The sequence below is a fragment of the Oryctolagus cuniculus genome, chromosome 5 (genome assembly GCF_964237555.1).
Source record: "Oryctolagus cuniculus chromosome 5, mOryCun1.1, whole genome shotgun sequence".
In the NCBI taxonomy this organism is placed as follows: Eukaryota; Metazoa; Chordata; class Mammalia; order Lagomorpha; family Leporidae; genus Oryctolagus; species Oryctolagus cuniculus.
Genome location: NC_091436.1, coordinates 53,031,782 through 53,058,139, shown reverse-complemented (window position 1 = coordinate 53,058,139; position 26,358 = coordinate 53,031,782). Strand labels below are relative to the sequence as shown.

At 39.0% G+C, this 26,358-nt stretch overlaps 1 protein-coding gene across 3 annotated transcripts in view; it reads right to left on the bottom strand.

Annotated features, from left to right (window-relative positions):
• ROS1 (ROS proto-oncogene 1, receptor tyrosine kinase) overlaps window positions 1–26,358 on the bottom strand; it is a 176,889-nt gene that overhangs the window by 70,657 nt on the left and 79,874 nt on the right. For all 3 annotated transcript variants that reach the window (XM_070073675.1, XM_070073674.1, XM_051855385.2), the window contains 9 exons: window positions 23,270–23,484; window positions 22,812–22,972; window positions 22,365–22,509; window positions 20,171–20,433; window positions 18,212–18,275; window positions 17,700–17,902; window positions 16,125–16,330; window positions 13,186–13,472; window positions 11,136–11,312 (listed from right to left, as the gene is read on the bottom strand). In XM_070073675.1, coding sequence (XP_069929776.1) covers window positions 11,136–11,312; window positions 13,186–13,472; window positions 16,125–16,330; window positions 17,700–17,902; window positions 18,212–18,275; window positions 20,171–20,433; window positions 22,365–22,509; window positions 22,812–22,972; window positions 23,270–23,484 — 1,721 coding nt within the window. The remainder of the gene's footprint in view (window positions 1–11,135; window positions 11,313–13,185; window positions 13,473–16,124; window positions 16,331–17,699; window positions 17,903–18,211; window positions 18,276–20,170; window positions 20,434–22,364; window positions 22,510–22,811; window positions 22,973–23,269; window positions 23,485–26,358) is intronic.

Sequence of the window (26,358 nt, the reverse complement as noted above, 5' to 3'; positions counted from 1 at the left end):
TTTGGTGTTATCAATATTCTGTATTTTGATAATTCTGATAAGTATGTATTACTGTTTATTTTTGTCCTAATTTGCAGTTCCCTGATGACATAGGATTTGAAACATTTTTATGTCTTACCATGCATAATCTGAATGACCACTTTTTATATATTCTTGAGCTGTCTTTAAGGTCTTTGGCCAATTTATTTTTAAAGACTCATTTTATTTATTTGAAGACAGAGTTACAGAGAGAGGCAGAGACAGAAAGAGGTCTTCTACTCCACTGGTTCACGCCCCAAATGACCACAACAGCCAGAGCTGAGTGGACCCAAAGCCAGGAACCAGGAGCTTCTTCCAGGTCTCCCATGTGAGTGAAGGTGGCCAAGGACTTGGGCCATCTTCTACTGCTTTCCCAGGCCATAGCAGAGAGCTGGATTGCAAGAGGAGCATCCAGGACTCGAACCGGCGCCTATATGGGATGCCGACGCTGCAGGCTGGGGCTTTAATCCACTGCACCACAGCGCTGGCCCCTGGCAAATTTTTTTAAATTTTATTTAATAAATATAAATCTCCAACATACAACTTTTGGATTATAACAGCTTTTTCCCCCCATAACCTCCCTCCCACCTGCAACCATCCCATCTCCCGCTCCCTCTCCCATCCCATTCACATCAATATTCATTTTCAATTATCTTTATATGCAGAAGATCAACTTAGTATATACTAAGTAAAGATTTCAACAGTTTGCACCCACACAGAAACATAAAGTGTAAAGTACTATTTGAGTACTAGTTATACCATTAATTCACATAGCACAACACATTAAGGACAGAGATCCTACATAGGGAATAAGTGCAGAATGACTCCTGTTGTTGATTTAACAACACTCTTATTTATGACATCAGTAAACACCCAAGGCTCTTGTCATGAGCTGACAAGGCTATGGAAGTCTCTTGAGTTCGCCAACTCCAGTCTTATTTAGACAAGGCCATATTCAAAGTGGAAGTTCTCTCCTCCCTTCAGAGAAAGGTACCTCCTTCTTTGATGGCCCCATTCTTTCCACTGGTATCTCACTCACAGAGATTTTCATTTAGGTCACTTTTTTTTCCACAGTGTCTTGGCTTTCTATGCCTGAGAAACTCTCATGGGCTTTTTAGCCAGATCTGAATGCCTTAAGGGCTGATTCTGAGGCCAGAGTGCTGTTTAGGACATCTGCCATTCTATGAGTCTGCTGTGTATCCCACTTCCCATGTTGGATTGTTCTCTCCTTTTTAATTCTATCAGTTAGTATTAGCAGACATTAGTCTTGTTTATGTGATTTCTTTGACTCTTAATCCTATCATTATGATATATTATGAACTGAAACTTATCACTTTGACTAGTGAGGTGGCATTGGTACATGCCACCTTGTAGGGATAGGATTGGAATCCCCTGGCACATTTCTAACTCTACCATTAGGGGTAAGTCCGATTGAGCATGCACTGAACTGTACATCTCCTCCCTCTCTTATTTCTACTCTTATATTTAACAGGGATCACTTTTTGGTTAAATTTAAATTCCTAAGAATAATTGTGTGTTAATTAAAGAGTTCAACCAATGGTATTAAGTAGAAGAAAAAAATACTAGAAGGACTAAAGTAGTAAGTTGTTCCTCGACAGTCAGGACACAGACTGATCAAGTCATTGTTTTTCATAGTGCCCATTTTACTTCAACAGATTTCCTTTTAAGGGCCCAGTTAGTTGTCACAGATCAGGGAGAACATATGATATTTGTCCATTTGGGACTGGCTTATTTCACTCAGCATGATGTTTTCAAGATTCCTCCATTTTGTTGTAAATGACCAGATTTCATTTTTTTTTTTTTTTGCTGCTGTATAGTACTCTATAGATTACATATCCCATATTTTCTTTATCCAGTCTTCTGTTGGTGGGCATTTAGGTTAATTCCATGTCTTAGCTACTGTGAATTGAGCTGCAATAAACATTGAAGTGCAAACAGCTCTTTTATTTATTTATTTATTTATTTATTGACAGGCAGAGTGGACAGTGAGAGAGAGAGACAAAGAGAAAGTTCTCCCTTTGCCGTTGGTTCACCCTCCAATGGCCGCTGCGGCCAGCGCGCTGTGGCCGGCGCACCACGCTGATCCGATGGCAGGAGCCAGGTACTTATCCTGGTCTCCCATGGGGTGCAGGGCCCAAGTACTCGGGCCATCCTTCACTGCACTCCCTGGCCACAGCAGAGAGCTGACCTGGAAGAGGGGCAACCGGGACAGAATCCGGCGCCCCAACCGGGACTAGAACCCAGTGTGCTGGCACCGCAAGGCAGAGGATTAGCCTAGTGAGCTGCGGTGCCGGTGGGAGACAGCTCTTTTATTTACCAATTTAATTTCCTTTGGGTAAATTCCAAGGAGTAGGATGGCTGGGTTGTATGGTAGAGCTATATTCAGGTTCCAGAGCAATCTTTAAACTGACTTCCATAGTGGCTTTACCAGTTTGCATTCCCACCAACAGTGGGTTAGTGTCCCTTTTTCCCCACATCCTCGCCAGCATCTGCTGTTCATAGTTTTCTGTATGTAAGCCATTCTAACTGGGGTGAGGTGAAACCTCATTGTGGTTTTGATTTGGATTTCCCTGATGGCTAGTGATCCTGAACATTTTTTCATGTGTCTGTTGGCCATTTGGATTTCCTCTTTTGAAAAATGTCTATTTAGGTCCTTGGCCCATCTCTTAAGTGGGTTGTTTGTAGTATTCTGTAGATTCCCAACAATATTTTTTAGATTTCTATTTTCCTCTTCTTTTCTTCGGTTTGACTGTATACTTTCCTGTGCTCTGTCTTCTAAGTCCAATATTCTCTTTTCTATCTCACTGATTCTGTCTTTAAGGCTCTCAAATGTGTTTTTCATTTGTTTATTGAATTTTCATTTCATTTTGGTTTCTCTTCAATATCTCAATTTCATGTTCTCCTCATTTCCTCATTTCATTTTGATTCCTCCTTTGGATTTCATTTTCACGAGAGAGATTTTCTGTCCTGTCCTGTATGGATTTTTGTAGTTCATGCATTTGTCTTTGATAACTTCTAAATGTTCTTATCATAAATTTTTTTAATTCCATATCTTGCATTTCTTCTATCTCATCATCTTCATATTCTTGTATTGGAGTGTATGCTCATTTGGGAGCATCATGATATCTTCCTTATTCTTGCTTCTTTGGTTTTTGCATTTGTTATTTAGCACTGTGGAGATATTCTTTGGTTTCTTCTTCCTCTTTCCCCCCTCCCCCCCCCCCCCGCTGTGGTGGCTTTTCTCATTATACTATGACTCTAGATTAAGTGTACTGTCTGCTTTTGGTGAATCTCTAGAGGCTTGTGGTGGGTGTGGCCAGAGAGCTCTATTCAGTTGTTCAGGGTTAAGGGTGTGCCAAAGGTGACACACCCAGGTTTTGTGTGGTAAATCTTCTCTCCCTCTTTTTTTTTTTTTTTTTTTTTATTCAGAAGGGAAGTAATTCCACTCAGCTGAGCTCTTCTCCTTGACGGCAATGAGTGCTAGCCCCAGTGGGTATAATATTCGTCTGCTCTGTACCAAGGACCACACAAAGGATCAGTGCAGTCCTCAGTGTAAGTACAGATTCCCCTGCAATGTCTCCCACTGGGTAGCCAAGGCTACCAAGTTTGTGGCATCTCACACCAAGACTACTCACATCTTAGCCACACCGTGAGTTCTCTCACAAACCCTTAATTTTTTTTTTTTCACAGTCCTGGTTCATAAGCTCCACACATTCACTAGATCTTAGTCTCCTGTTATTATTCCCAACCAGAGTCAAGTCTTTCTCTTTGGCTGAGGGCGGGCACAGCTCCAGGCTTGCACAGCTGTTACGTGTTCCAAAATGGCCCCTGTTCTATTGTCTCGCGCACCTTTGTAAGGTGTGTGGAGAGAGAGAATAGTGTCCGTACTGTCCCTTTTGTTTTTTTCTCTCCTCTAGTTAAGCTGGTGTACTTTCCTCCACGGGGATTCAAGCCTCGTTCCCTCTAGGCTCTTCCTTCTACTTTTCCACCAGTATCTTGGGCTACCGTGGTTTCACCTCACCTCTCTTTCCAGCACTGGTGTGGAGAAGAATCTCGGCAGCTAGGTTCCCAAGCCATGGGCGCCCATGTCCTCCACGTAGACTCACCGTGTCCTTCTAATTCCCGAAGAGTTTCCTTTGCAGTTTTTTCCATAACTCTTCCCTGAGACTTCACTATCTCCACTTTTATTAAACTATCTTTTCCTGGACTATCAGTGAGCTCCCTCCCTATTCCGCCATCTTGGAGCCCCTCTCACCAATTTTTAAATTAAGTCATCTGCCTTCTTATTGTCAAGTCTTAAGAGTTCTTTGTAATTATTTCTTTAAAATAGGTTAAATACCAGTCCTTTATCAAATATCTTTTGCAAATATATTCTCCCACTCTGTGACTTGTCCTTTCATACTCTTGACAATGTCTCTCACAGAACAGACATGCTTTATTTTAATTAAGTCCAATTCACCAATTCTTCTTCTCATGGATCATAACATTGATGTCATGTTGTAAGTCATTGCCAAACTCAAACTCAATGTCATCCATATTGTATTCTGAGTCTTTTAAGTCTTTTATAGCTTGAGGTTTTTTTCTTTGAAGATTAATTTATTTATTTGAAAGGCAGAATTACAGAGATGTAGAGGCAGAGAGAGAGGTCTTCCATCCACTGGTTCACTCCCCAGATGGCCACAACAACCAGAGCTGCACTGATACAAAGCCAGGAGCCAGGAGCTTCTTCTGGGTCTCCCACAACAGTTCAGGGGCCTAAGAACTTGGGTCATCTTCCACTGCTTTCCCAGGCCATAGCAGAGTTCTGGTTCAGAACTGGAGCAGCTGGGACTCAAACCAGCACCATATGAAATGCCAGCACTGCAGGGAGCAGCTTTACCCGCTGCAATACAGTGCTGGCCCCTGTAGTGTGAGCTTTATCTTTAGGTCTGTCATCCATTTTGAGTTCATTTTTGTGAAGGGTGTGATGTTTTGGGCTGCATTCATTATTTTGCATATGAACATTCAGTTGTTTCAGCAGGATTTGTTGAAGACTGTCTTCTACATTGTGTTTCTGTTAGCTATTTATCAAAGATCACTTGACTATATTTACATGGCTCTATTTTGCCCATAACAGCCAAGCCTGAACCAAGCTGAAACCATTTGTGTCTCCCACATATGTGTCAGGGCCCAAGTACTTAGGCAGTCATCTACTGCCTTCCCAGCTGCATTGGCAGAAATATAGATTGGAAGCAGAGCATCTGGGACTCAAACAGGCATGCTAATATGGTATGTGAATGTCGTAAGCAGCAGCTTAACCCACTTTGCCACAGCACCACCTGCTACACTAACAGCATCTTAACAACTAGGACAAAATGCCCTCCCTGAGTTCCAGGAATTTTCTGTCAGTTCCCTCAGAGTTTCTACATAGATTCTCATGCCGTCTGCGAAGAAAGATGGTGTTATTTCATCATTCCCAATCAATATGATTTTTATTTCCTTTTCTCATCTTATTACATACTAGCACTGCCAGTACAGTGTTGAAAAGAAATGGTGAAGGAGAGGGGATTAAGACGGCTGAGTAGGGAGGGAGTTTGTTGCTCTAGTCTAGGAGATGATAGCTTTTAAAAAGTGGAAAGAGTGCAGTCTCAGAGAAGAGTTAGGGAGAAAACAGCAGAGGAAACTCTATGCAAATTGTAAGGACACAGTGGACCTACAGAGAGGGTGAGAACACGCACAACTCAGGACTCCAGCAGCAGAGAGCCTCCACAACACCATTACAGAGTGAGGTGAGACCAGACTGCAGCAGCCCAAGCCACTGGTGAAAAAACTGCAGGATGAGCCTAGAGGGAATTCAGCGTGGAGCCCCATGGAGGATAGTGTACCTGCCAAAAGTAAAGGAGAGAAAACAAAGGGGAGATACGTTTTCTCCCTCCCTGATCACCCTGCAACTGCATCTTGTAGCAAGCTGACAGAGAGCACGTGCCATTTTGTACATATGTAACACAACACTTCCATACTAGATTGTGCAGATGATGAGATTGAAGAAATGCCAGAAATGGAATTCAAAAAATTGATCATAGGATTACTTAGAAGTAATCGGAAGCAAATGCATGAACTAATGAAATCTATACATGACATGAAAGAAAATTTCTCCCACAAAATTGAGATCTTAAACAGCAATCAAAATGAAATATTGGAAATGAAGAATTCAATAAGACAAATAAAAAATGCAGGGGCCGGTGCTGTGGTGTAGCAGGCAAAGCTGCTGCCTGCAGTGTCAGCATCCCATATAGGCGCCTGTTCGAGTCCCGGCTGCTCCACCTCCGATTCAGCTCTCTGCTATGGCCTGGGAAAGCAGCAGAAGATGACCCAAGTCCTTGGGTCCCTGCATCCATGTGGAAGATCTGGAAGAAGCTCCTGGCTCCTAGCTTTGGGTAGGCATAGCTCTGGCCCTTGTGGTCTCCGGAAAGCGAACCAGCAAATGAAGACCTCTCTCTCTCTCTCTCTCTGCCTCTCCTTCTGTCTGTGTGTAACTCTGACCTTCAAATAAATAAATCTTTTAAAAAATGCAGTGGAGAACTTTAACAACAGATGCAGTGATGCAGAAGAAAGAATATCCAACTTAGAAGACAAAGCACAGAAATTATACACTCAAACCAAAAACAAGAAGAGGAAATTAGATAACTAAAAAAACAATGTTTGTAATATACAGGATATTATCAAATGACCCAACATATGGGTTCTAGGAGTTCCTGAAGGCATAGAAAGAGAGAAAAGACTAGAAGGCCTTGTTAGTGAAATAGCAGAAAACTTCCCTAATTTGGTGAAAGAAAGGGACATCAAGTGCAGGAATCATATAAAACTCCTAATAGACATGACCAGAAAAGATCTTCACCATAACACATTGTAACCAAACTCACCACAGTGAAACATAAAGAAAAGATTGTAAAATGTGCAACCAATAGAAAGGAGAAATTATTTGCAAACTATTCAACTGATAAAGGATTAATAACAAGAATATATGAAGAGATCAAAAAACTCCACAACAACAAAACAAACAACCCAGTTAAGAAATGGGCAAAGGACACTTAAACACACATTTTTCGAAAGGGGAAATCCAGATGGCCAATATACACATGAAAAAATGTTCAGGATCACTAGCAATCAGGGAAATGCAAATCGAAACCAAACTGAGATTGCACCTCACCCCAGTTAGAATGCCTTTCAAACAGAAATCAACAAACAACAAACGCTGGAGAGGATGTGGGGAAAAAGGTACCCTAATCCACTGTTGGTAGGAATATAAACTGGTAAAACCACTATAGAAAACAGTTTGGAGATTCAGAAATCTGAATATAGACCTACCATAAAACTTAGCCATCCCACTCCTGGGAATTTACCCAAGGGAAATGAAATCAGTAAATAAAAGAGTTATCTGCACCCCCATGTTTATTGCAGCTCAATTCACAATAGCTAAGACATGGAATCAATCTAAATGCCCATCAACTGAATACTGGATAAAGAAGTTATGGGATTTGTACTCAATGGAACACTATACAGTGGTTAAAAAAAAATGAAATCCAGTCATTTGCAACAAAATGGATGAATCTGGAAAACATCATACTTAGTGAAATAAGCCAGTCCCAAAGGCATGAATATGATATATTCTCCCTGATCTGTGATAACTAATAATGCACCTAAAATGAAATCTGTAGAAGTGAAATTGACACTTTGAGAAGCAATGACTGTCAAGGAACAGGTTTTTTTCTCTTCTTCATACTATTTGTTGAACTCATTACTTAAAATAGAGTTAATCATATGTGTATAAAGTCAATTGAAAATAGATCTCAGTAAAACATAAGAGTGGGAATAAGGGAGAAGGAAGTTTGTAACTGTAAAGCTGTATAGTTCTGCATACATTCCTACAGACTTACTTCTTTTTTTCTTTTCTTTTCTTTTCTTTTCTTTTTTTTTTTTTTGACAGGCAGAGTGGACAGTGAGAGAGAGAGACATAGAGAAAGGTCTTCCTTTTGCCGTTGGTTCACCCTCCAATGGCTGCCGTGGTCGGCACGCTGCGGCCAGCGCACCACGCTGATCCGATGGCAGGAGCCAGGTACTTATCCTGGCCTCCCATGGGGTGCAGGGCCCAAGTACTCGGGCCATCCTCCACTGCACCCCCGGGCCACAGCAGAGAGCTGGCCTGGAAGAGGGGCAACCGGGACAGAATCCAGCGCCCCGACCGGGACTAGAACCTGGTGTGCCGGCGCCGCAAGGCGGAGGATTAGCCTAGTGAGCCGCGGCACCAGCCTTTTTCTTTCTTTCTTTTTTTTTTTTTTTTCAGACTTACTTCTAAGGGTACAGTTTAAAAACTTGTCATGTGACTCCAAATCCCATTAAGCTGGGTGGTAAAAATGCCATCTTAATTGTTAAAGTGATCAAATTAAGTGTTAAAGTGATCATATAGATAGGATTAAATGTTAAAGTGATCATATAAATGAGATCAAATGTCTGGTAATAATAATAGATAGAATATAAAAGGAGAGAATGCTCCAACATGGAAAGCAGTCCTCACAGCAGACTCATGGAATGACAACCGCTTTAAATAGCACTCAGAATCAGCCCTTAAGACATTCTGGTCTGGCTGAAAAGCCCATGTGAGCATTTCAAGCCTGGAAATCCAAGACATTGTGGCAAAAAAGTGTCCTACATGAATGATCTCTGTGAAAGAGACCCCAGTGGAAAGAAGCAGCCATCAAAGAAGGATGTACTTTTCTCTGAAGGGAGAAAAGAACTTCCACTTTGCTAATGGTCTCGTCTAAATACTGACAGAGATTGGGGATTCAAAGGCATCCATAGCCTTGGCAACTCATGTCAACAGCCTCAGGTGATCTCTGATGTCATACATAAGAGTGTTAATTGTTAAATTAACAACAAGAGTCAATGCGCACCTCCCATGCAGGACTTCTGTTCTCAATGAGTTGTATTATGAGAATTAACTGTAAAACTTGTTCTCAGTTTTTTTGTGTGTGCAAATTGTTGAATCTTTACTCAGTATACAGTTGGTCTTCTGTCTATAAAGTTAATCGAAAATGAATCTTAATGAAGAATGGGGCTGGGGATGGGAGAAGGAGTAGGTGCAGTGGGAATGTGGGTGGGAGAACAGGTATGGTGGGAAGAATCACTATATTTCTAAAATTGTACTTATGACATTTGTACTCATTAAATAAAAGGTTTCTTTTGGAAAAAAAAGGAAAAGAAGTGGTGAGAGGGAACAGCCTTGTCTTATTCCTGATCTTAGTAGAAAAGTTCATAATTTCTCATCATTAAGTAAGATGCTGGCTGTAAGATTTGTATTGTTGTTCTTTGTCAAGTTGAAGAAGTTTCCCTCTGTCCCTAATTTCCTGAGATTTTTATTCATGAATTTGTGTTGGATTGCGTCAAAAGTTTGTTCTATATCTAATGATACGATTATGTGCTTTTCCCCTTTACTCTGTTGATGTAATGGATTACATTAACTGATTTTCAAATATTGAACCAGACTTGCTTAGCTAGGTTAGATCTCACTTGATTGTGATGTATGACTACTTTATGTATTTTTGGATCCTCTTTGCTAAGATTTTGTTGATGATTTCTGCATCCATACTCAGGAGAGATGTTGGTTTGAGGTTTTCTTTTCTTGTAATATTTTGTCTGGTTTTGGTATTAGGATAATGCTGTTCTCACAGAATGAATTCCTTCTATGATCTAACTAGTTGTTTCCCCTCTACTTCTTTCTTCTAAGATTATGGATATCAGTTTAATTTCTTCCTTAAATGTTTGACAGAATTCACCATTGAATTCATCTGGACCTAGTGCTCTCTATTTTTGAAGGCTATTAATTACTGAGTCAATGTTTTTCATTGAAAGTAGATTGATTCAAGTAGCCTATTTCTTCTTGTGTGAGTTTTGGCAAATTTCTCTTTAAAGAAATTGCTCATTTTCTCTAGGTTATATAATTTATGTGTCAAGTGGTAAATAATATTTATTAATTATTTTAGTGGCCATGGGATCTGAAATAATGTCACCTCCTCCATTTCTGATATTAGTAATTTGTGTGTTACCTTTTCATTTATTTTTAAGCCTGGCTACAGTGTTGTCAATTTTATTATGTTTTCAAAGAATCAGCTTTTGGTTTCATTGATTTTTCTCTGTTGATTTGGTATTTTCAACATTGATGATTCTGCTCTACTTCTTTTAATATTGTTTCTTTGGATTTTTTTATTTAATTTACTCTGAGAAGTTTCTTAAGCAGGAGGCCTAGATGATTAATTTCAGTGTTTTCCCTTCTATAGTGTGCATTTAATGCTATAAATTTCCTCAAGTATTGCTTCTGCTGATTCTCATAAATTTTGTAAATTATATTTTCATTTTAATTTAGTTAAAAATTTTTTAGTCTCTCTTGAGATTTCTTCTTTGGCCCATATGTTATATTAAATTGCACTGACCCAGCCATCACAGCCATTTGGAGAGTGGCCCAGCAGATGGAAGATACCTCTCTCCTCTGAAACTGCCTCTCAAACAAATAATATTTAAAAATAAATATATTTATATAATAGTTATATGTACTTATATACATGGCAGCAAAGATTTATACATGTTAAGTAGAACTACATAATACTATAATAACATTACATATTAATATGTAAGACTTCAGTATGTAATATTGCAGAATGCCTGCTACATGATGCTACAATTAATACTGCCACTTTACATTGAAAAATATCTAAGGTCTATGTAATGCTTTTGACACCACTGGGAGAACTAAAATGTCATCAACAGAGAAATAAAGACAAGGAACAGAAATCGTGGGACTGAGAGAAAAAGGCAAGCATCAACAACAAAAGAGCACAGATGTAGACATGTTGCTACTACAGCCCAAGCTGTATAAACACACAGGTGGTTTGTGATTCAGGGCAAACAGCAATCACAGTGCACACTGAAGACTGACAGAGTTCACAGCAGTGCTGAGAACCCAAGAAAGGGATTGGTAGAACAGCCTTGGAGAAGAAGACATTGTAAGATTTTTCTGACCCTAAACCGGGAAAACACACCAATTATGAATGTGACTTCATTACCTGGGAAAGGCTGCACAGCTGAACTGTAAGCCAAGATATGTGTCCTTCTTGGGACCTTCACCTGAGAGATAATGGTCCCATTGCTTTTCTTTGCTTGATAAATCTTTGAGCTGTCCTTTTCCGGAATGATCCAGTAAATAAACTCCCCATCCACAGTTAAGCTAACAAGTGTTTTTCCTGTTGATTAAAACATAAATAAAAAATATAAAGAACAACATACATATCTTTAATTTCCTACTCTGTGCAATGTTCAAAATCCTTTTTGGTATTAATATTACTAAATTTTAAGTCTTCCTACTATTTTGTTATAAAAAATACTTTTTATTTCATGTCATTTGGCTGAATGAGATATTTTCCAATTTTAGATCCAGATCTACCCAATAAGGTAAATAGTATTGTAATCAACTTCATTTAGTAGAAGTGGAAGAAGTCAAAGAGCTTGATCAGATTTCAAGAATGGAGTGGGATTTCTCTATCAACTAATTTGGTAGGATTCTAGCTAATTGGAATAAGTGAGGGTGGACACATAAATAAGCCAAAGTAGAGGCTTGGTCAAGAATAAGACTCAGAGATGCATAACTAAACTTTAATCAAGGAAAGAGTCAGGAGCAGGTATGGTGGCCCAATAGCTAAGCTGCTGCCTATGACACCAGCATCTGATATGACTGCTTGTTTGACTATACTGCTTGGCTTCCTTTCCAGCTCCCTGCTAATGTACCTGGAAAAGCAGTGGAAGATGACCCAAGTACCTGGGCCCCTACCACCTACCTGGAATACCAGGATGGAGTTCCTGGTTCCTGGCTTCAGCCTGGCTCAAATATTGCTGCCATTTAGGGAATGAGCCAGCATATAAAAGATTCTCTCTCTCCCTTTCCCTCTCCCTCTCCCACTCCCTCTCCCTCTCCCTCTCTCTCTCTATATATGTGTGTGTGTGTGTGTGTGTGTGTGTGGTGAGTGTGTGTGTGTGTATGTGTCTCTCTCTCTGCAACTCTGCCTTTCAAATAAAATAAATATTAAAAAAAGGAAAGAGTGTCACAGATTAACAGACACAAGTAATTTTCCTAAGAGATGAAGTTCAAGTCATTATCCCTATTCTCCAACCACCCACTGAATGCTTGTAAGAATTGTTTCTAAAAGACTCTGGATGACAAGTCAACAAACCATATGTGCAACTATAACGCAAACACATATATTTCACATATATTTACAATCTCTACAACTTCACTATATAGTCCAGCACTGCCCAATAGAACAGTCAATGAAGATGGAAATGTTTTATTACCTACATTATCCAATATTAATTAATTTTTTGTGACTTTTGAGAACTTGAAATATAATTAATAATAATTAATGTGACTAAGGAATTAAACGTTTATTTTAATTTTAATTCATTTTAATTTAAAACACATGTGACTAGTGATTACTAAATCAGACAAAATGCGGAGCAGACTTTTAAGAGTACATAGGGCATTTAGAATATTTTTTTTCCTTTGGAATTCCTCCTAATTAGACTTTCCCTGCTTAAGCATATGAATTTCAACAAACAGATCTGATAAGTATTGACCAATTCATACTGCAACTGGAGTCAATGGGAGCATCAAAGGGGGAATAAAAGTATTGGTGAGATTATAAATGTTGCGGTTTGGTCCAGTTTTAACACCTCTACTAACTTCTGAACAAGCTATCTGTAAAATGTTACCCTTTGGACAAGTTATCTATAAATGAGAGTACTAATACCTAGCTCACTGGGTTATTGTGAAGATTAAATGAGATAATACATTTAGTAGCATGCTTATATTATTTCACTAAATTATAACTTTAATGTTAATTACAAGATATTTTAAAAATATAAATTTAGAAAAATTATGTGAGTGCCTACATTTTCCTGGAAACAACCTGATTGGAATTCTACAAGAACATCTGCCATGGTCCAGAGTAAATACAGTATGTGTATTCTTTTGAGTATTTGTGGAAAGCAATCCCTTTCTAAATGGGGCATGAGGGGCTGCTATTACTAATGAAGAGCTATATATACACATTAATGTCTTACCAAGCATGGAAGGCACCATGATAACTCTCCAACACTGACATCCTTCCAGATCCATAGCCCAGATCTCTTGCCCTTTGGCAAAGTATATCTGTGGTTTTTCTAGGTCAGAGGTATCAACAGTCATTGCTCCACTTAACTCATATTCAGTCACATTACAAGAACATTGGCTCTTTCCATCTTGCTGGTTTGTGGCTGTGGGTTGCAGAATGTGGTGCAAGGTGTGATTTATAATACTGCAGTAGAACATCTGATAGCCAAAATCGGAAACTTCTGTCCAATACAGGCGACTAAAGGGGGAAAAAAGTCCCTCAAACTTAATGAATAAAATATATTATTTCACATATTAGTTTCTAGGAACAAATGCAACCTTTGGAGAGAGGCAGTTCAAACAACCAATAACAAGAATTGTAATTCATAGCATTTTCCAATGATACATCAATAAATGTGTTTACTACTAAAGCCTTGCATTAGAATGATCTTAGGTACTGTATTATATGATCCAACACTTGCTGTTAATATGAACTATATCTGTATACTTCCTGTAAATTCCTATCTACGTTTTCCACCTATCGAGTTTATTTCTGCTTATTTAACACTAGCTAACAAAATAGCCTCTACCCATGTTAATGGCACAAGCAAAAAATATGCTTCCAGCCTGAAAAATTGCTACTCAGTTGATGATTGGTGGCCTTAAAACTCATTTTATGAAGCTAATAATCCAACTAAAATAATTGAGTCCAAAATAACTTTTGCTGGGAAAGACAAAATGCCCATCCATTCCTGTCTGCCTCTTACCACTGTCTAGTCCCCTTCTTATCATTAGCAACTGATTATCCTATTAAGTTCACTAATATCAAAATCTGCTACCAGTTTTGTTCTAGCAATTAACTTTAGGTTAGTCAAATTGTCAGTATAGATTGAATTTACATATTTGTAGTTCAGCTAATAATTTATAAGTAGAATGGGTGTAGGCAGAGTGGTCACATTAGCAGCAAGAAATTGAGATTTTTCCAGCACTGCCCTGCTGCCCTGACAGCACAGCCCACAGCTCCGCAGCCTAGCCAAAAGCACAGCAATCCAGCTGTCCAAACCACCCCCTTCTGTGAACCCTCAAAACCCCTCTACATCCATACACTTCCCAAATCCCTGCTTGTGTGCTCCCGTAATCCCTCTTCCTCTGCACTGTACAAACCTTCTTTCATGTGCTAACCAAACTGTCTTTCCATGTACTACTCACAAATCCCTGCCATGCTCTAACAACCTCTGCCATGGAGCAGAAAACCACAATTTCCTTCTTTCTTTATTTTTGTAAAGATTATTTATTTATTTGGAATGCAGAGTGAGAGAGAGGCAGAGGCAGAAAAAGAGAGAGAGAAGTCTTCCATCTACTGGTTCACTTCCCCAGATGGCCACAATGGCCAGAGCTGGGCCTATCCAAAGCCAGGAGCCAGGCGCTTCTTCTGGGTCTCCCATGCAGGTGCAGGAGCCCAAGGACTTGGACCATCTTCTACTGCTTTCCCAGGCCATAACAGAGCTAAATCAGAAGTGAGCAGCTGGGACTGAACCTGCACCCATATGGGATGCCGGCACAGCAGGCAGCAGCTTCACCCACTAAGCCATAGGGCCAGCCCTGTACCACAATTTCTGAAGTTTGGGCACTTACAACCAATACCAGATAAAAATATCCAATATGGCTGCTGTCTGTGATAATATCACCATGATTAACACTCCCACTCCCATCATGCATCTAACAAAACAATGCTTCTGAAATTTCAAAAAAGGGGCAAGGAAATTAGAAGTATTAAAATCCTACTCCAGGCTGGCGCCGCGGCTCACTAGGCTAATCCTCCGCCTTGCAGCGCCGGCACACCGGGTTCTAGTCCCAGTCAGGGCACCGGATTCTGTCCTGGTTGCCCCTCTTCCAGGCCAGCTCTCTGCTGTGGCCTGGGAGTGCAGTGGAGGATGGCCCAAGTGCTTGGGCCCTGCACCCCATGGGAGACCAGGATAAGTACCTGGCTCCTGCCATCGGATCAGCGTGGTGCGCTGGCCGCAGCGCGCCAGCCACGGCAGCCATTGGAGGGTGAACCAACGGCAAAAGGAAGACCTTTCTCTCTGTCTCTCCCTCTCACTGTCCACTCTGCCTGTCAAAAAAAAAAAAAAATCCTACTCCATATTCCACCCCTTGAAATATTCAATGAATTCCCACCCAAGATAACATTCCCTATATTTCCATATCATATAAAGGAACAGCCCTGAAACTTTTGGAGTGCAGAGCATTCTCTCCTTAGCTTGCACATACTCATTCCTAAGTGTGCACTTTCACTTTAAATAAACCTTGCTTCTCTGCACACCTTTACCTGAGTATCCTCCTTGAATTCCTTCCTCCAAGAATGAGACAAGAATTTGAACTCAGCCAACTCACAACAGAATCACTTACTATAAGTTAAAATAGAGAAATAGAAACACTAAGCATCTTATTTCCCAATCAATGACATCTAGTGTTAAATCAAAGCTTTTTTTAAATATGTCTATTGCATTACATACATAAACTGATAAACCTTAGGCTGGCACCGTGGCTCATTTGGCTAATCCTCTGCCTGCGGTGCCAGCATCCCAGGTTCTAGTCCCAGTTGGGGCGCCGAGTACTAGTCCCGGTTGCTCCTCTTCCACTCTAGTTCTCTGCTGTGGCCCAGGAAGGCAACGAAGGATGGCCCAAGTGCTTGGGTCCCTGCACCCACATGGGAGACCCGGAAGAAGTACCCGGCTCCTGGCTTCAGATCCGTGCAGCACCAGCGGTAGCGACCATTAGGGGAGTGAACCAACGGAAGGAAGACCTTTCTCTCTGTCTCCCTCTCACTGTCTATATCTCTCTCTCTGTCTCTCTCTCTCTCACTGTCTAACTCTGACTGGCAAAAAAAAAAAAAAAAAACCTGATATACCTTAAAAGAGGATACACAGAAAAAGAAATTATTGTTGAATTCCTGTTACAAATCTTCAGCTCCTTGGGGTATTTCACTTTGTGTTCAAGATCAACATCAAATATTTGTATTCCGTTTTGTGATTCTTTCAGTGCAAAGTACAGGTGCCTTGAAATCCAGTCAACTGTAATAACTTTGATATCAAGAGCCAGTGCATCTCGGAATAGCTTATGAAGACAGAGAACACAGTCAAAAAGATACTGTTACTTTTTTTTATTTAAAGACTTTCTTGTAAATACCCATATTTTCTACATATCTACTTTGGATTATAATCCAAAACTTTAGCAATCCTAGATTCTCTATTATTGTAACACGTGTCCACTTCTCCCTTTGTATATTTTTTACTAGATCATTCCAACTATATTTTCAACTGCAATCCATCCATAGACCAATGTTAAAAATCCACATCTTCGGGCACCATCACTCACTGAGTTATTATCAAACTACCTATTGAACTTCTCCATGTGAAAGGCCCCCAAAGACAGAATTCATCATCCTACTGTGAAATCTCCTTTTCTCTAGTATTTTACATTCATATGGATTCTCAACAATCACCTGGGGAGCCTGTCCTAACAGAAGTTGCTGCTTCCTTCTTCCTCACATTACTGCCTATACCAAACTAGTCCAATTTTCCATATCTCCCCAACTTATCCTCTCTTTTCTCACCTCTGTCTATCAGCTAGCTCAAACCCTTATTTAACCTTACCTACCCAATTTCTGATAACATTTTAATTGTCTCAGGCTGAACATTCTGAATTCTTTATTGTTTATTTTACTTCAGTTGCTTATTCTTCCCTAATTCTGTACCCATTTTTTCACTTGTATCCGTCTTGGTTTGGGTCTTAACCCTAGAGAAATCAGATAGCAAAATGCATAAATAGCCTCCTGTTTAAATTTCAGACCTGGCAATGTCTGTTAAGCTATCCTACTCTGGATTGGGTGTTCATTCTCTGTAACTCCACCCCATCCTGCTCTCAGCATAGCAGTAATACATACTAGTTTATCTTTATTAGCTACCATTTAGCGAATGCCTTCTCCATGCCAGGCATGGTGCTAAGTGTTTTACGTAAACTCTCATGTAATTTTCAAGGGAACTCTATGATGAAGTACTACTTTTACCACAGATGTTAAATAATTTGTCCATGGATGCAGACTAGTAAATGGTGAGGCCAGAAATAAATTCTAGGTAGTCAGATTCCAAAAACTCATCCCCTTAAGCATGAAATCCTGCCTTCCTATTGTTAAATTAATATTAGATAAATTGTTATGAGCAGAAGCCTGGAATTTTTTCCTCTGTTACCTAGGATCTAACACAGTGCCTTAAACTTGATAACCATTTGCTGAATTAATCCTGAATGACATTTGCCTAAACCTACTCTGTATTTATTTATGGCTAAATGATTATACAATATCTGCCCTTTTCAATCGTTCAAATATTAATGGCTCAGCTGCTGGCTAGTCATTTTAATCAACAGATAATTGTGATATGCAAATATTTCACTTCCTTCTTTTCAAAAGAGTTACATGAGAAAATACCTCAGAGCTGGAATGGTTGTGCAAGTTGAGAAGGAAGAGTGTGTCTCCTTGGGTATAATAGCCCATCTTGTCATCAGCTGTGTAACTCACTGCACCCATGTCTCTTTCTGATGAAAATGTCCACACAACTTGATTTTGATCCATATCTAAAAAATCTATCTTGTTGCCAAGAAGAGTTATGAGGTAAGGAAATGGGTTGATTTCTACAAACATAAAACAATTGGGTAACATAGATGAAAAAACTATTTTTGGATTAGCAAAGTCTCTTGAGTCACAGAAGCAATATTGAACTATAGACCCCTTTGTGGCCAGCTAATACCCAAGTTTCCATGAAGGCACTAAGCTCTCCAATCACAGGTTGTTTAAACATCTTTCTTGTTGATGATAAAAATTGATTATTTTATTTGACTGTAACTTCAGCTCAGATATGGTGTTTATATCCTCAAAGAAACTAGTTGCAGGAGGGAGGTACATTTAAGTTGCCAATTGTACAGTTTTTAGATAACAAATACCTGATGTTTTAGACTTTACTACGTCAGAAAACGGCCCTGGCCCCTTGGATGTGAAGACTCTAACCTAAAAGAAAGAAAACAAAAAACTGCACTTAACAGTGTTGTCAGTGGCAGTAAGTTTTGAGACTAATAAGTTATGAAATGTTTCACTTCACACTCCTGACACAGATTATTAATAGTTTCTAACAGTTACTTATATATAAATATAAAGCAATATATAACTACAGTAAAAATAATGTCCCATACTGATGTTATTGGGTTTCTTGATCTTGGAAAGTATAAATAAATTGCACCAATCTGTACTGCCAAAAAAAAGTCTAAAAAAGGTCTGGGAACTTAACGTACAGTGTGAACAGTGATGTGTGTGTTAATTTGTGATAATCATTACAATGTATACTCACATTAAATTATCATGCTATACACCTTGAACATACAACATTTTTACTTCTCAAATATTTTAAAATGAAAAGTCTCTTGTTATTTCCAAAATTAAGTTATGCAAAACACTGAACAAAGACAAAACTGTATGGATTGTAATACACTTCCACTCATCTTGAATTATACATCTAGAAGCTCCCAATAACTAAATGTACTGTACTTTTTAAAAAGGATATTTATAAAATAAAAATTTAAACTGACAGTTAAAAATTATTGTGCATTTCAAATCATTTTCATATACACTATCTCTTTTGATCCTCACAACTCCTAGCAGTAGAACCTGGACCTGTATTATAATGAAGATAAGTAACTCATCCACAATAACACATAAAGAAATTGGCATAAGAATCAAGTCTTCTGATATCCAGACAATTTTCTTTCCACTGTTCCAGGCCATATTCTAATAGTAAAGCACTTATTTTTTTTAGATATAATTTGTTTATAATAAATCATTTCCATTTAAAAACCCAGCAAATGTACAATACCCTACAAAAAATTGACATCCATAATAATTACCTTTAAAAATAGAGCTTCAAGTGCTCCCTCAATCAATAAAAATTGGATTGTTTTTGCTATACTCCAAGTACACTTCATTATAATCTTTATATTCCTATCTTTGCATGATTTATAATGGTGATATATATTCTTATATCAAGTAGGCTTCACTTTTGCACAGGACTCATAAGTGATAATCATATACACCACTTTGCATGGTGCTGTAATGACTGAAATTTGAAACTAATATACTTAGCCATAATATTTAATTGGAACAGTCATTATTCTTAACAAACAGAAATATGTGCTATTTTTAAACTTTATGCTTTATTTTCTGTAAGAACATGTAGACTTAAAAATTATCAGATAATTATTAAGTTAGAAGTTTGCAAAAAAAATTGATCTATAGGAAACTCAAATCTGCAAAACATTATTTCTCACTCAAAAAAAGCAGAAATTAACTTTAACTATATATAACATCATCACAACATGGAGATTGAAGCAGAATATGAAAATCATCAAGCCATCTATCATTAATGGAAGTGTGATATAGTGGAAAGGACAGCAGACATCAGATGATGGCACACCAATTCCTAGTCATGCAGTTTGGTAACTAACTAGTTCACTTCGCAGTATGAGGATCAAATGAGATAACGAATATTAAAGTACCTACCACAGAACATGACCTGTAGTATCTTCCCAAGAAGTACTCTATCCTGAATCTGAAAATTACCCTGAAGGTGAGGAAGTTGTCAAGATATCTCTTACCCAAGCTGTCCCTTCTTCTCTCTGTATTTGACCCCATGACTGCAGTGTACCTCAAATGTACTGTATACTATATAGTACCTCAAGTATACTCTACAGTGCTCAAGTACTAAGGTATCACAATACCTCAAGTAGTTCGTACTTGACCCTTATGATAACACTACACCTCAAATCTCTGACAGAGTGACAGATTCTTAACCTAGTCCTTTAAGATGCTGCTGCACTATTAAATCTCCCATATCCCAGTTTTCTGTCTCATACCTGGAAGGAAACAATGTACCCAGGGCTCATGGCCTCAAGTTGAAAAGACATCACTGAGGGAGTGACGTTGACAGCAATCCAGTCTTCAAATGTTTTGTTTGTGTCACTTTGGTTGGATATTTGATAGAAAATTTCAAATCTTGTTAATACACCATTTTCATGCATAGGTTTATTCCACCTAAATTCCACCACAACTTCATTCTTGTTGTAGTGTTTTCCACTTGGTAATACAAATATTCTGGGGTTCTCTGGTGCTGATGGAACTGAGAAGCAGAGACACAGGACAGACAAGAATATAAGGCTTTTTACCACTCCTGGTCAGAGTATGGAATATCTTAGAAGTAAGTATTTCACATTTTAGACAGATATACCAAATCTATCTCATTCTTAATGATCTTAAGGAGAGAATATTCCATTTATTTCTTCAGGACCCTATCCTGATATTTCAGCAAGTCATAGTAACAGGGAAGTTTTCCTTGGGACCAATCCAAATCCCTCCTACTACCACTTAAGCACACCTTTCTCACCTGTGCCCTGTGTAGATGGAAAGCAGCTGATTCTCTTTAAACAATTCAACATTGACTCTCATCCTAAAAAAGTGCTTTAGCTGGACATGGACATTTCAGTCATCAGGAGGGAAGGTAGTAAGTCTAAGCAGCCTTGAGCCACGTGATGGTGTAAAATGTAGCACAGAGATTCAGACCCTTTCACTCTGAACCCTTAGGAGGCAGGAAGTTTTGGAGAAGGCTGGTGTCATCCCAAGAGTATATCTTGACAGAGCCAAATCAAGCCATTCAATTTCTCAGTCCTTTAATCAAGAGAAATTTCTCTGCCTGATTTCCAAGTCATATTACCCTAAACTCCCTTTTCTTTCTTGGTACTCTTTCACAGGTCCCAACCATCTCCCCCATTCCAATCATGCTGCTTCTTAATGTTCACCACTAACACTGTTATTTAGTCTTACATTGTACTTCTCACATCAGATGCCTCTTTGTACTCTTATTCCTTGTTACATATCCTCAAATTTAGTATAGGACTGGCACACAGTAAGTGCTTAATAAATATTGATCAATTTGAATAATTCCCTGGATATTGTAAATTTCTTGAAGGCAAGGGCTAAATCTTATGATTTGTCTTTAGTGCCTCCAGCATCCAGCATATGTTGACCTTAGCTCCCAGTGGATCCCTGTTGGATGCAGTCAAGTCCATTTCCACAGTACAATCCAGCCAAAGTTGATGTCCCAAAGCAATCTGAAACAGAGCATACCTGGATCCAAACGCTAACTGCTCCAGAACCTGCCCAGGCTCCACTATGTTCCTGTCATGAGACTCGTGGATAAATATGGTTGAACGAATCTTAACAGTACAAAATGCAATGGTGAATGGATAGCTATGTTTATTGAGCTCTTACCACCTGCCAGGTCCTCTGCTAGGATATTTACATAAATTAGACCAATAAGAAAATATCATTTACCCATATTTGTAGAAATGACTGAATGCAGGTCTGATAAAATGGTAGTGAAAAGTCTGGATTAAGCCCCAGCCCTCAGACTTAGTAACCATTTCCCATTAGGCAACAATGGGACCTGATTTTCTCACTAGCATAATCAAGATAACAACATCTGTCCTACCAACCTCAGAAATGTGTGAGGATCCAATGAAATGATGTTTCTGACACATGATGGGTTATGCAGTAAATGTTTAATAAAGGCATGACACATATAAAGTGGGTTTTGTGCACCTTCTTCATATACACATGTAAAGATATTCCTAATGTCTTCTTTTAAACAGATTAAAAATGACCATTCAATGTAGACATCAGTTATTCACTCACAGAAAAGTCTCAGTTACCACCTAAGAAAACAACCTGCCTTCTAAGAAAATACCTCTGCTCTTAAATGTTCATTTTCCTTGTGAAGTTGTTTCACAGTTTACCTGAAACAGGTTTCTATATCATATATCACTACAATCAAGTGACAGTCATTAAAAAAACTGAAATATTCTTTTGGAACAATCTATGTAGATATATTTAAGGGTATTATTCTAATCCCTAAAAAGTCATTGAAAGAATATTGAATCAAAACACATCTACAAAACTAAAATTCATTTTAAAATATTATTAACAACCCATTCTAGATTATGGAAGGTGAGATTCTTCGTTTTTTTCCTTAAAGACAGATTTTAATCCCTGTACCTGTTTCAGGTGCTCGAAGTGATAGAGATGTTTTGGGACCTTTTCCCCAGTAGGTATAAGGAGTGACAGAAAGATTAAACAAGGCATAGGGCTCCAGCCCTTCCACAGTAAATACAGGTAAAGGCTGTTGTTCACTATCCAGGAACTAAAATATATAAGCACAAAACATTATTTTATTAGGGGAATAATTATAGCATTTTCATCTCTAATCAGCTAAAATATCCAAACTTTGGTTCACAAACTCTAATTTTAGTAAGTCTCTTATTTTACCACAGACTGAAGTTTGTCTGACATAACTGTTAGTACAAAACAATCAGAGACTAACTCTAAACAAATGAAAATGGCAAAGAAGATGGGCTTGAATAAGTGAAAAAAGGACAAGTCAATGCGGGCATATCATGCAGTTTATCAGCTTGGGAAATGGAAGTTACTAGAACCAACACATACCTTAGAATGAGTACTAAATTCCACACTGTAGAAAACTATACCCCAGTCTACTGCAGGGGGAGCATCCCACAGGATTTGAAAACTGGAAGCATTTCCTTCAATCCTAAATGAAGACTCTTGAACAGGATCAGGGATAACCTTAGGGGTAAAGGAAAAGTTTCCTACAGGATAAAAGAAAGAAATAGAATAAGAAAGGATGTAGGACTATGGCTCAACACTGAAAATCATGAACAGCCAATTATTAATAATTACAACCAGAACAAAAAATTTCTTTTCCTTTAATATATCTGAAAAATCATTTTTCTGAGTTTTTTGAGCTGTAAAATTTTGATTTGGATTAAACTGACCATGAGCAAACCAGTGGATACAAACAAAACCTTTTTTTCCATAATTCTTAAGGAAAAGTCTGAACCAAAATATTTATTTAACAGAAGGTGTCAGGGAGAGAGGTATCTTACCTGGCAGAGGTTTGAGAGATGTCTGAATAATTGTGAATTGATTAAATTTGGCTGGTTCTGAAACAGACACACTGGTTCTCTGACCTATTTCCTGAGCAGTGATAATCCTAAAACCATTGATCCAGAAGAGCCGACCACTATAGTACATCAATGCATTCTGTGAAATTTCCGAAGAACTCCAGGCTGCAAACTCTGTGATGGTGGTATCCCCAGTGCTGCCAAAACACAACACCAGTTAGTGTGCATGTCTGTAATGAGAGAAGCACTGGTACATGCAAGTACTCAAGACAAGATGTGTCCATGAGTATCTGTGTGTGTTCATGTATAGAAAACAAATACTTAGCAATAATAATTGTAATTATTTATAGACCCAAATGAAATTAATTTTTTTTACATTTTTAAGTATTACACCTAAAACAATTGTCTAGGGGCTTCCTAAAATAATTGTCTAGGGGCTTTTCTTATCAATATGATGTCACAACACAGCAAGAGTGTTTACACAGTTGGCAGCTTTCAAAATCTTGTGATTTAGAGGCTAGTCTACATCACCTGCACACGCTGAATTTTCAGTATTTCATTAGCACATGGATCACATATTTGGTTTATCCCATTGGTTCTGATAATACTTGCCTTAGCAGAAGAAAGAAATGAGACGGAATGTTCATAAGACTTGGAAATAGGTTACTATTCAGAAATGAAACTAGTAAAAAAAAATCATATAAATTTGATATCTGTACCCAAGGCTCAAAGGTGTGATGTAGAAGGGCTTTGAGATCAACCCAGGACAATGCAGCAAACCACATAGGAGACAGAGTTAGGTAGTGTCATTGTAGCTTAAAAAAAAAGGAAGCTCAGTTTTAGGAATTTGAAGACGGGAAGCACCCAGGGGGCCAGATTTTGCCAGCATGTGTCCACAGTGCCTGCACGTGGTGGCCATGAAGCTTCCAGTCCCTAAAACAGTTCTGTTGCAATCCAGGTTTGTCCTAAACTCTGACACTGGCCTGGGTGGACATGCTTCCACTCTACCCAACAGCCTTCACTCCAGCAGCCACCTGACATCTAACCCAGTTCATAGGAGGCCACGAAGACCTGGCCTACAAACCCACATGAATATTCTCACTCCTGGGTAAGGCTATGCCTCACCAGGAGCTAATAAATTTGTGGTGCAGGGGATACTTCAGAAACAGGAAAAACTGCATGGAACCCCTAGCTCCAGGCACACATTTTAAGCTCTTATTTAACCACCTATAAATGTGCGTATAACAATAACAACAATCCAGCATATGGGTGAAGTTGATCCCATTTCATCATTGCTTTATCAAAAAATAAAAAAGATAGACTTAAAAATCAATTTTGTCACCTTCACCACCCCATCAAGAAAATGCAGGTATAACAAGACAGACAAAGATCAACCCAGAAGACAAATCTATTGAATATTTTCCTCTCATTGAGCCTCCTTCCTACTCTTAGTCAACTTATTTACTTGCCATTCATTATTCTAGCCCGTCTGGTCCTTTACTTTATGCTGCTCACAGCTACCTAAACTTCGGTGATGCTTATCATCTACAGCTTAGTCAAAAGGTTTCTTTTCAGACTAGGGAATTCAAGCCAACAGACCATTGTTTAAATTACTGTTAGCGGTTTTTTTAATCAATAAAAGGGAATTTAACAATGATTTTTACTTATAATTATGTTTGGTGTTTTCAAAATTATGCTAGTTGCCTAGTACTCAGTAAAAACTATCTCAGCAATTCGCTGTGTTTTGGAGTGATGGTTTAATTTATTTCTGTGTGCGTGTGCACATGCACACAATTAGAAAGACAGACAGACATGAACAGAGATCTTCCATCTGCTTGTTGCCTCCCCAAACGCCAAGAGTAGCTGGGGTTGGGATTGGGAGGCAAAGCTGGGAACCATGAATAAAATCCCAGTCTCCAGTGTGGGTTGCAGGAACCTAACTAATAAAGCCAGCACCAGTGCCTGGGAATTAATGCAGCACCCAGGCGCTTTAATGTATGATGCAGGCATCTTACCCAGTCCCTTAACTGTGAGGCCAAACACCCACCCCTGGTTTGATTTTTTTAAGGATTTATGTAAATCTTTTAGAGTGTTGACATTTCCCTCTTCAGAAGAGTATAAAGTATGAATTTAGAATTAAAAAATAAGTAAACGTTTGGTTTTGATAATTTCATAATACTTCCTTGAGAAAGTGGGAACCACCCCAGAGAATCACAGCTGGGAACTGAGAATCTTAAACAAATATATTCATCAGTTTTATTCCCATAATCCCCTCTCTAGTAAAATGCTATTTATTAATACCTATTAATCTGGTTGGGACTTTCACTGAATTGCTTAATTTTATACTTTATTGTCTCTACTTGTCAGAACTTTCCAGTGCCCTTCTTTTTTTATTTTTTTTATTTTTTAAGATTTTTTTTTGGAAGGCAGAGTTACAGGGGCCAGTGCTGTAGTGTAGCAGGTAAAGCTGTTGTCTGCAGTGCCGGCACCAAGTGCCAGTTCAAGTCCCGGCTGCTCCATTTCCAGTCCAGCTCTCTGCTATGGCCTGGGAAAGCAGTGGAAGATGATCCAAGTCCTTGGGCCCCTGCATCTGCATGGCCAATCCAAAAGAAGCTCCTGGCTCCTGGCATCGGATTGGAGCAGATCCAGCCATTGCAGCCAATTGGAGAGTGAACCAGCAGATGGAAGACCTCTCTCTCTGTCTCTCTCTCTCTCTCTCTCTCTTTCTCTCTCTCTTCTGCCTCTCCTCTCTAACACTGACTTTCAAATAAATAAATAAAACTTAAAAAAGAGATAGAGAGAGCTATAGAGACAGAGGGAGAGACAGACAGAGAGATCTTGCAGTCTCTGGTTCACTCCTTAAATGGCCACAATGGCTGGGGCTGGGCCAGGATGAAGGCAGGAGCTAGGAGCTTCTTCCAGGTCTCTACATGGATACAGGGGCCCAAGCACTTGGGCCATCTTCTGCTGCTTCCCCAGACATGTTAGCAGGGAGTTGGATTGGAAGTGGAGCAGCTGGGTCCACACGGGACGCAGGTGTCGCAGGCGGCAACTATTACCCATTATGCCAT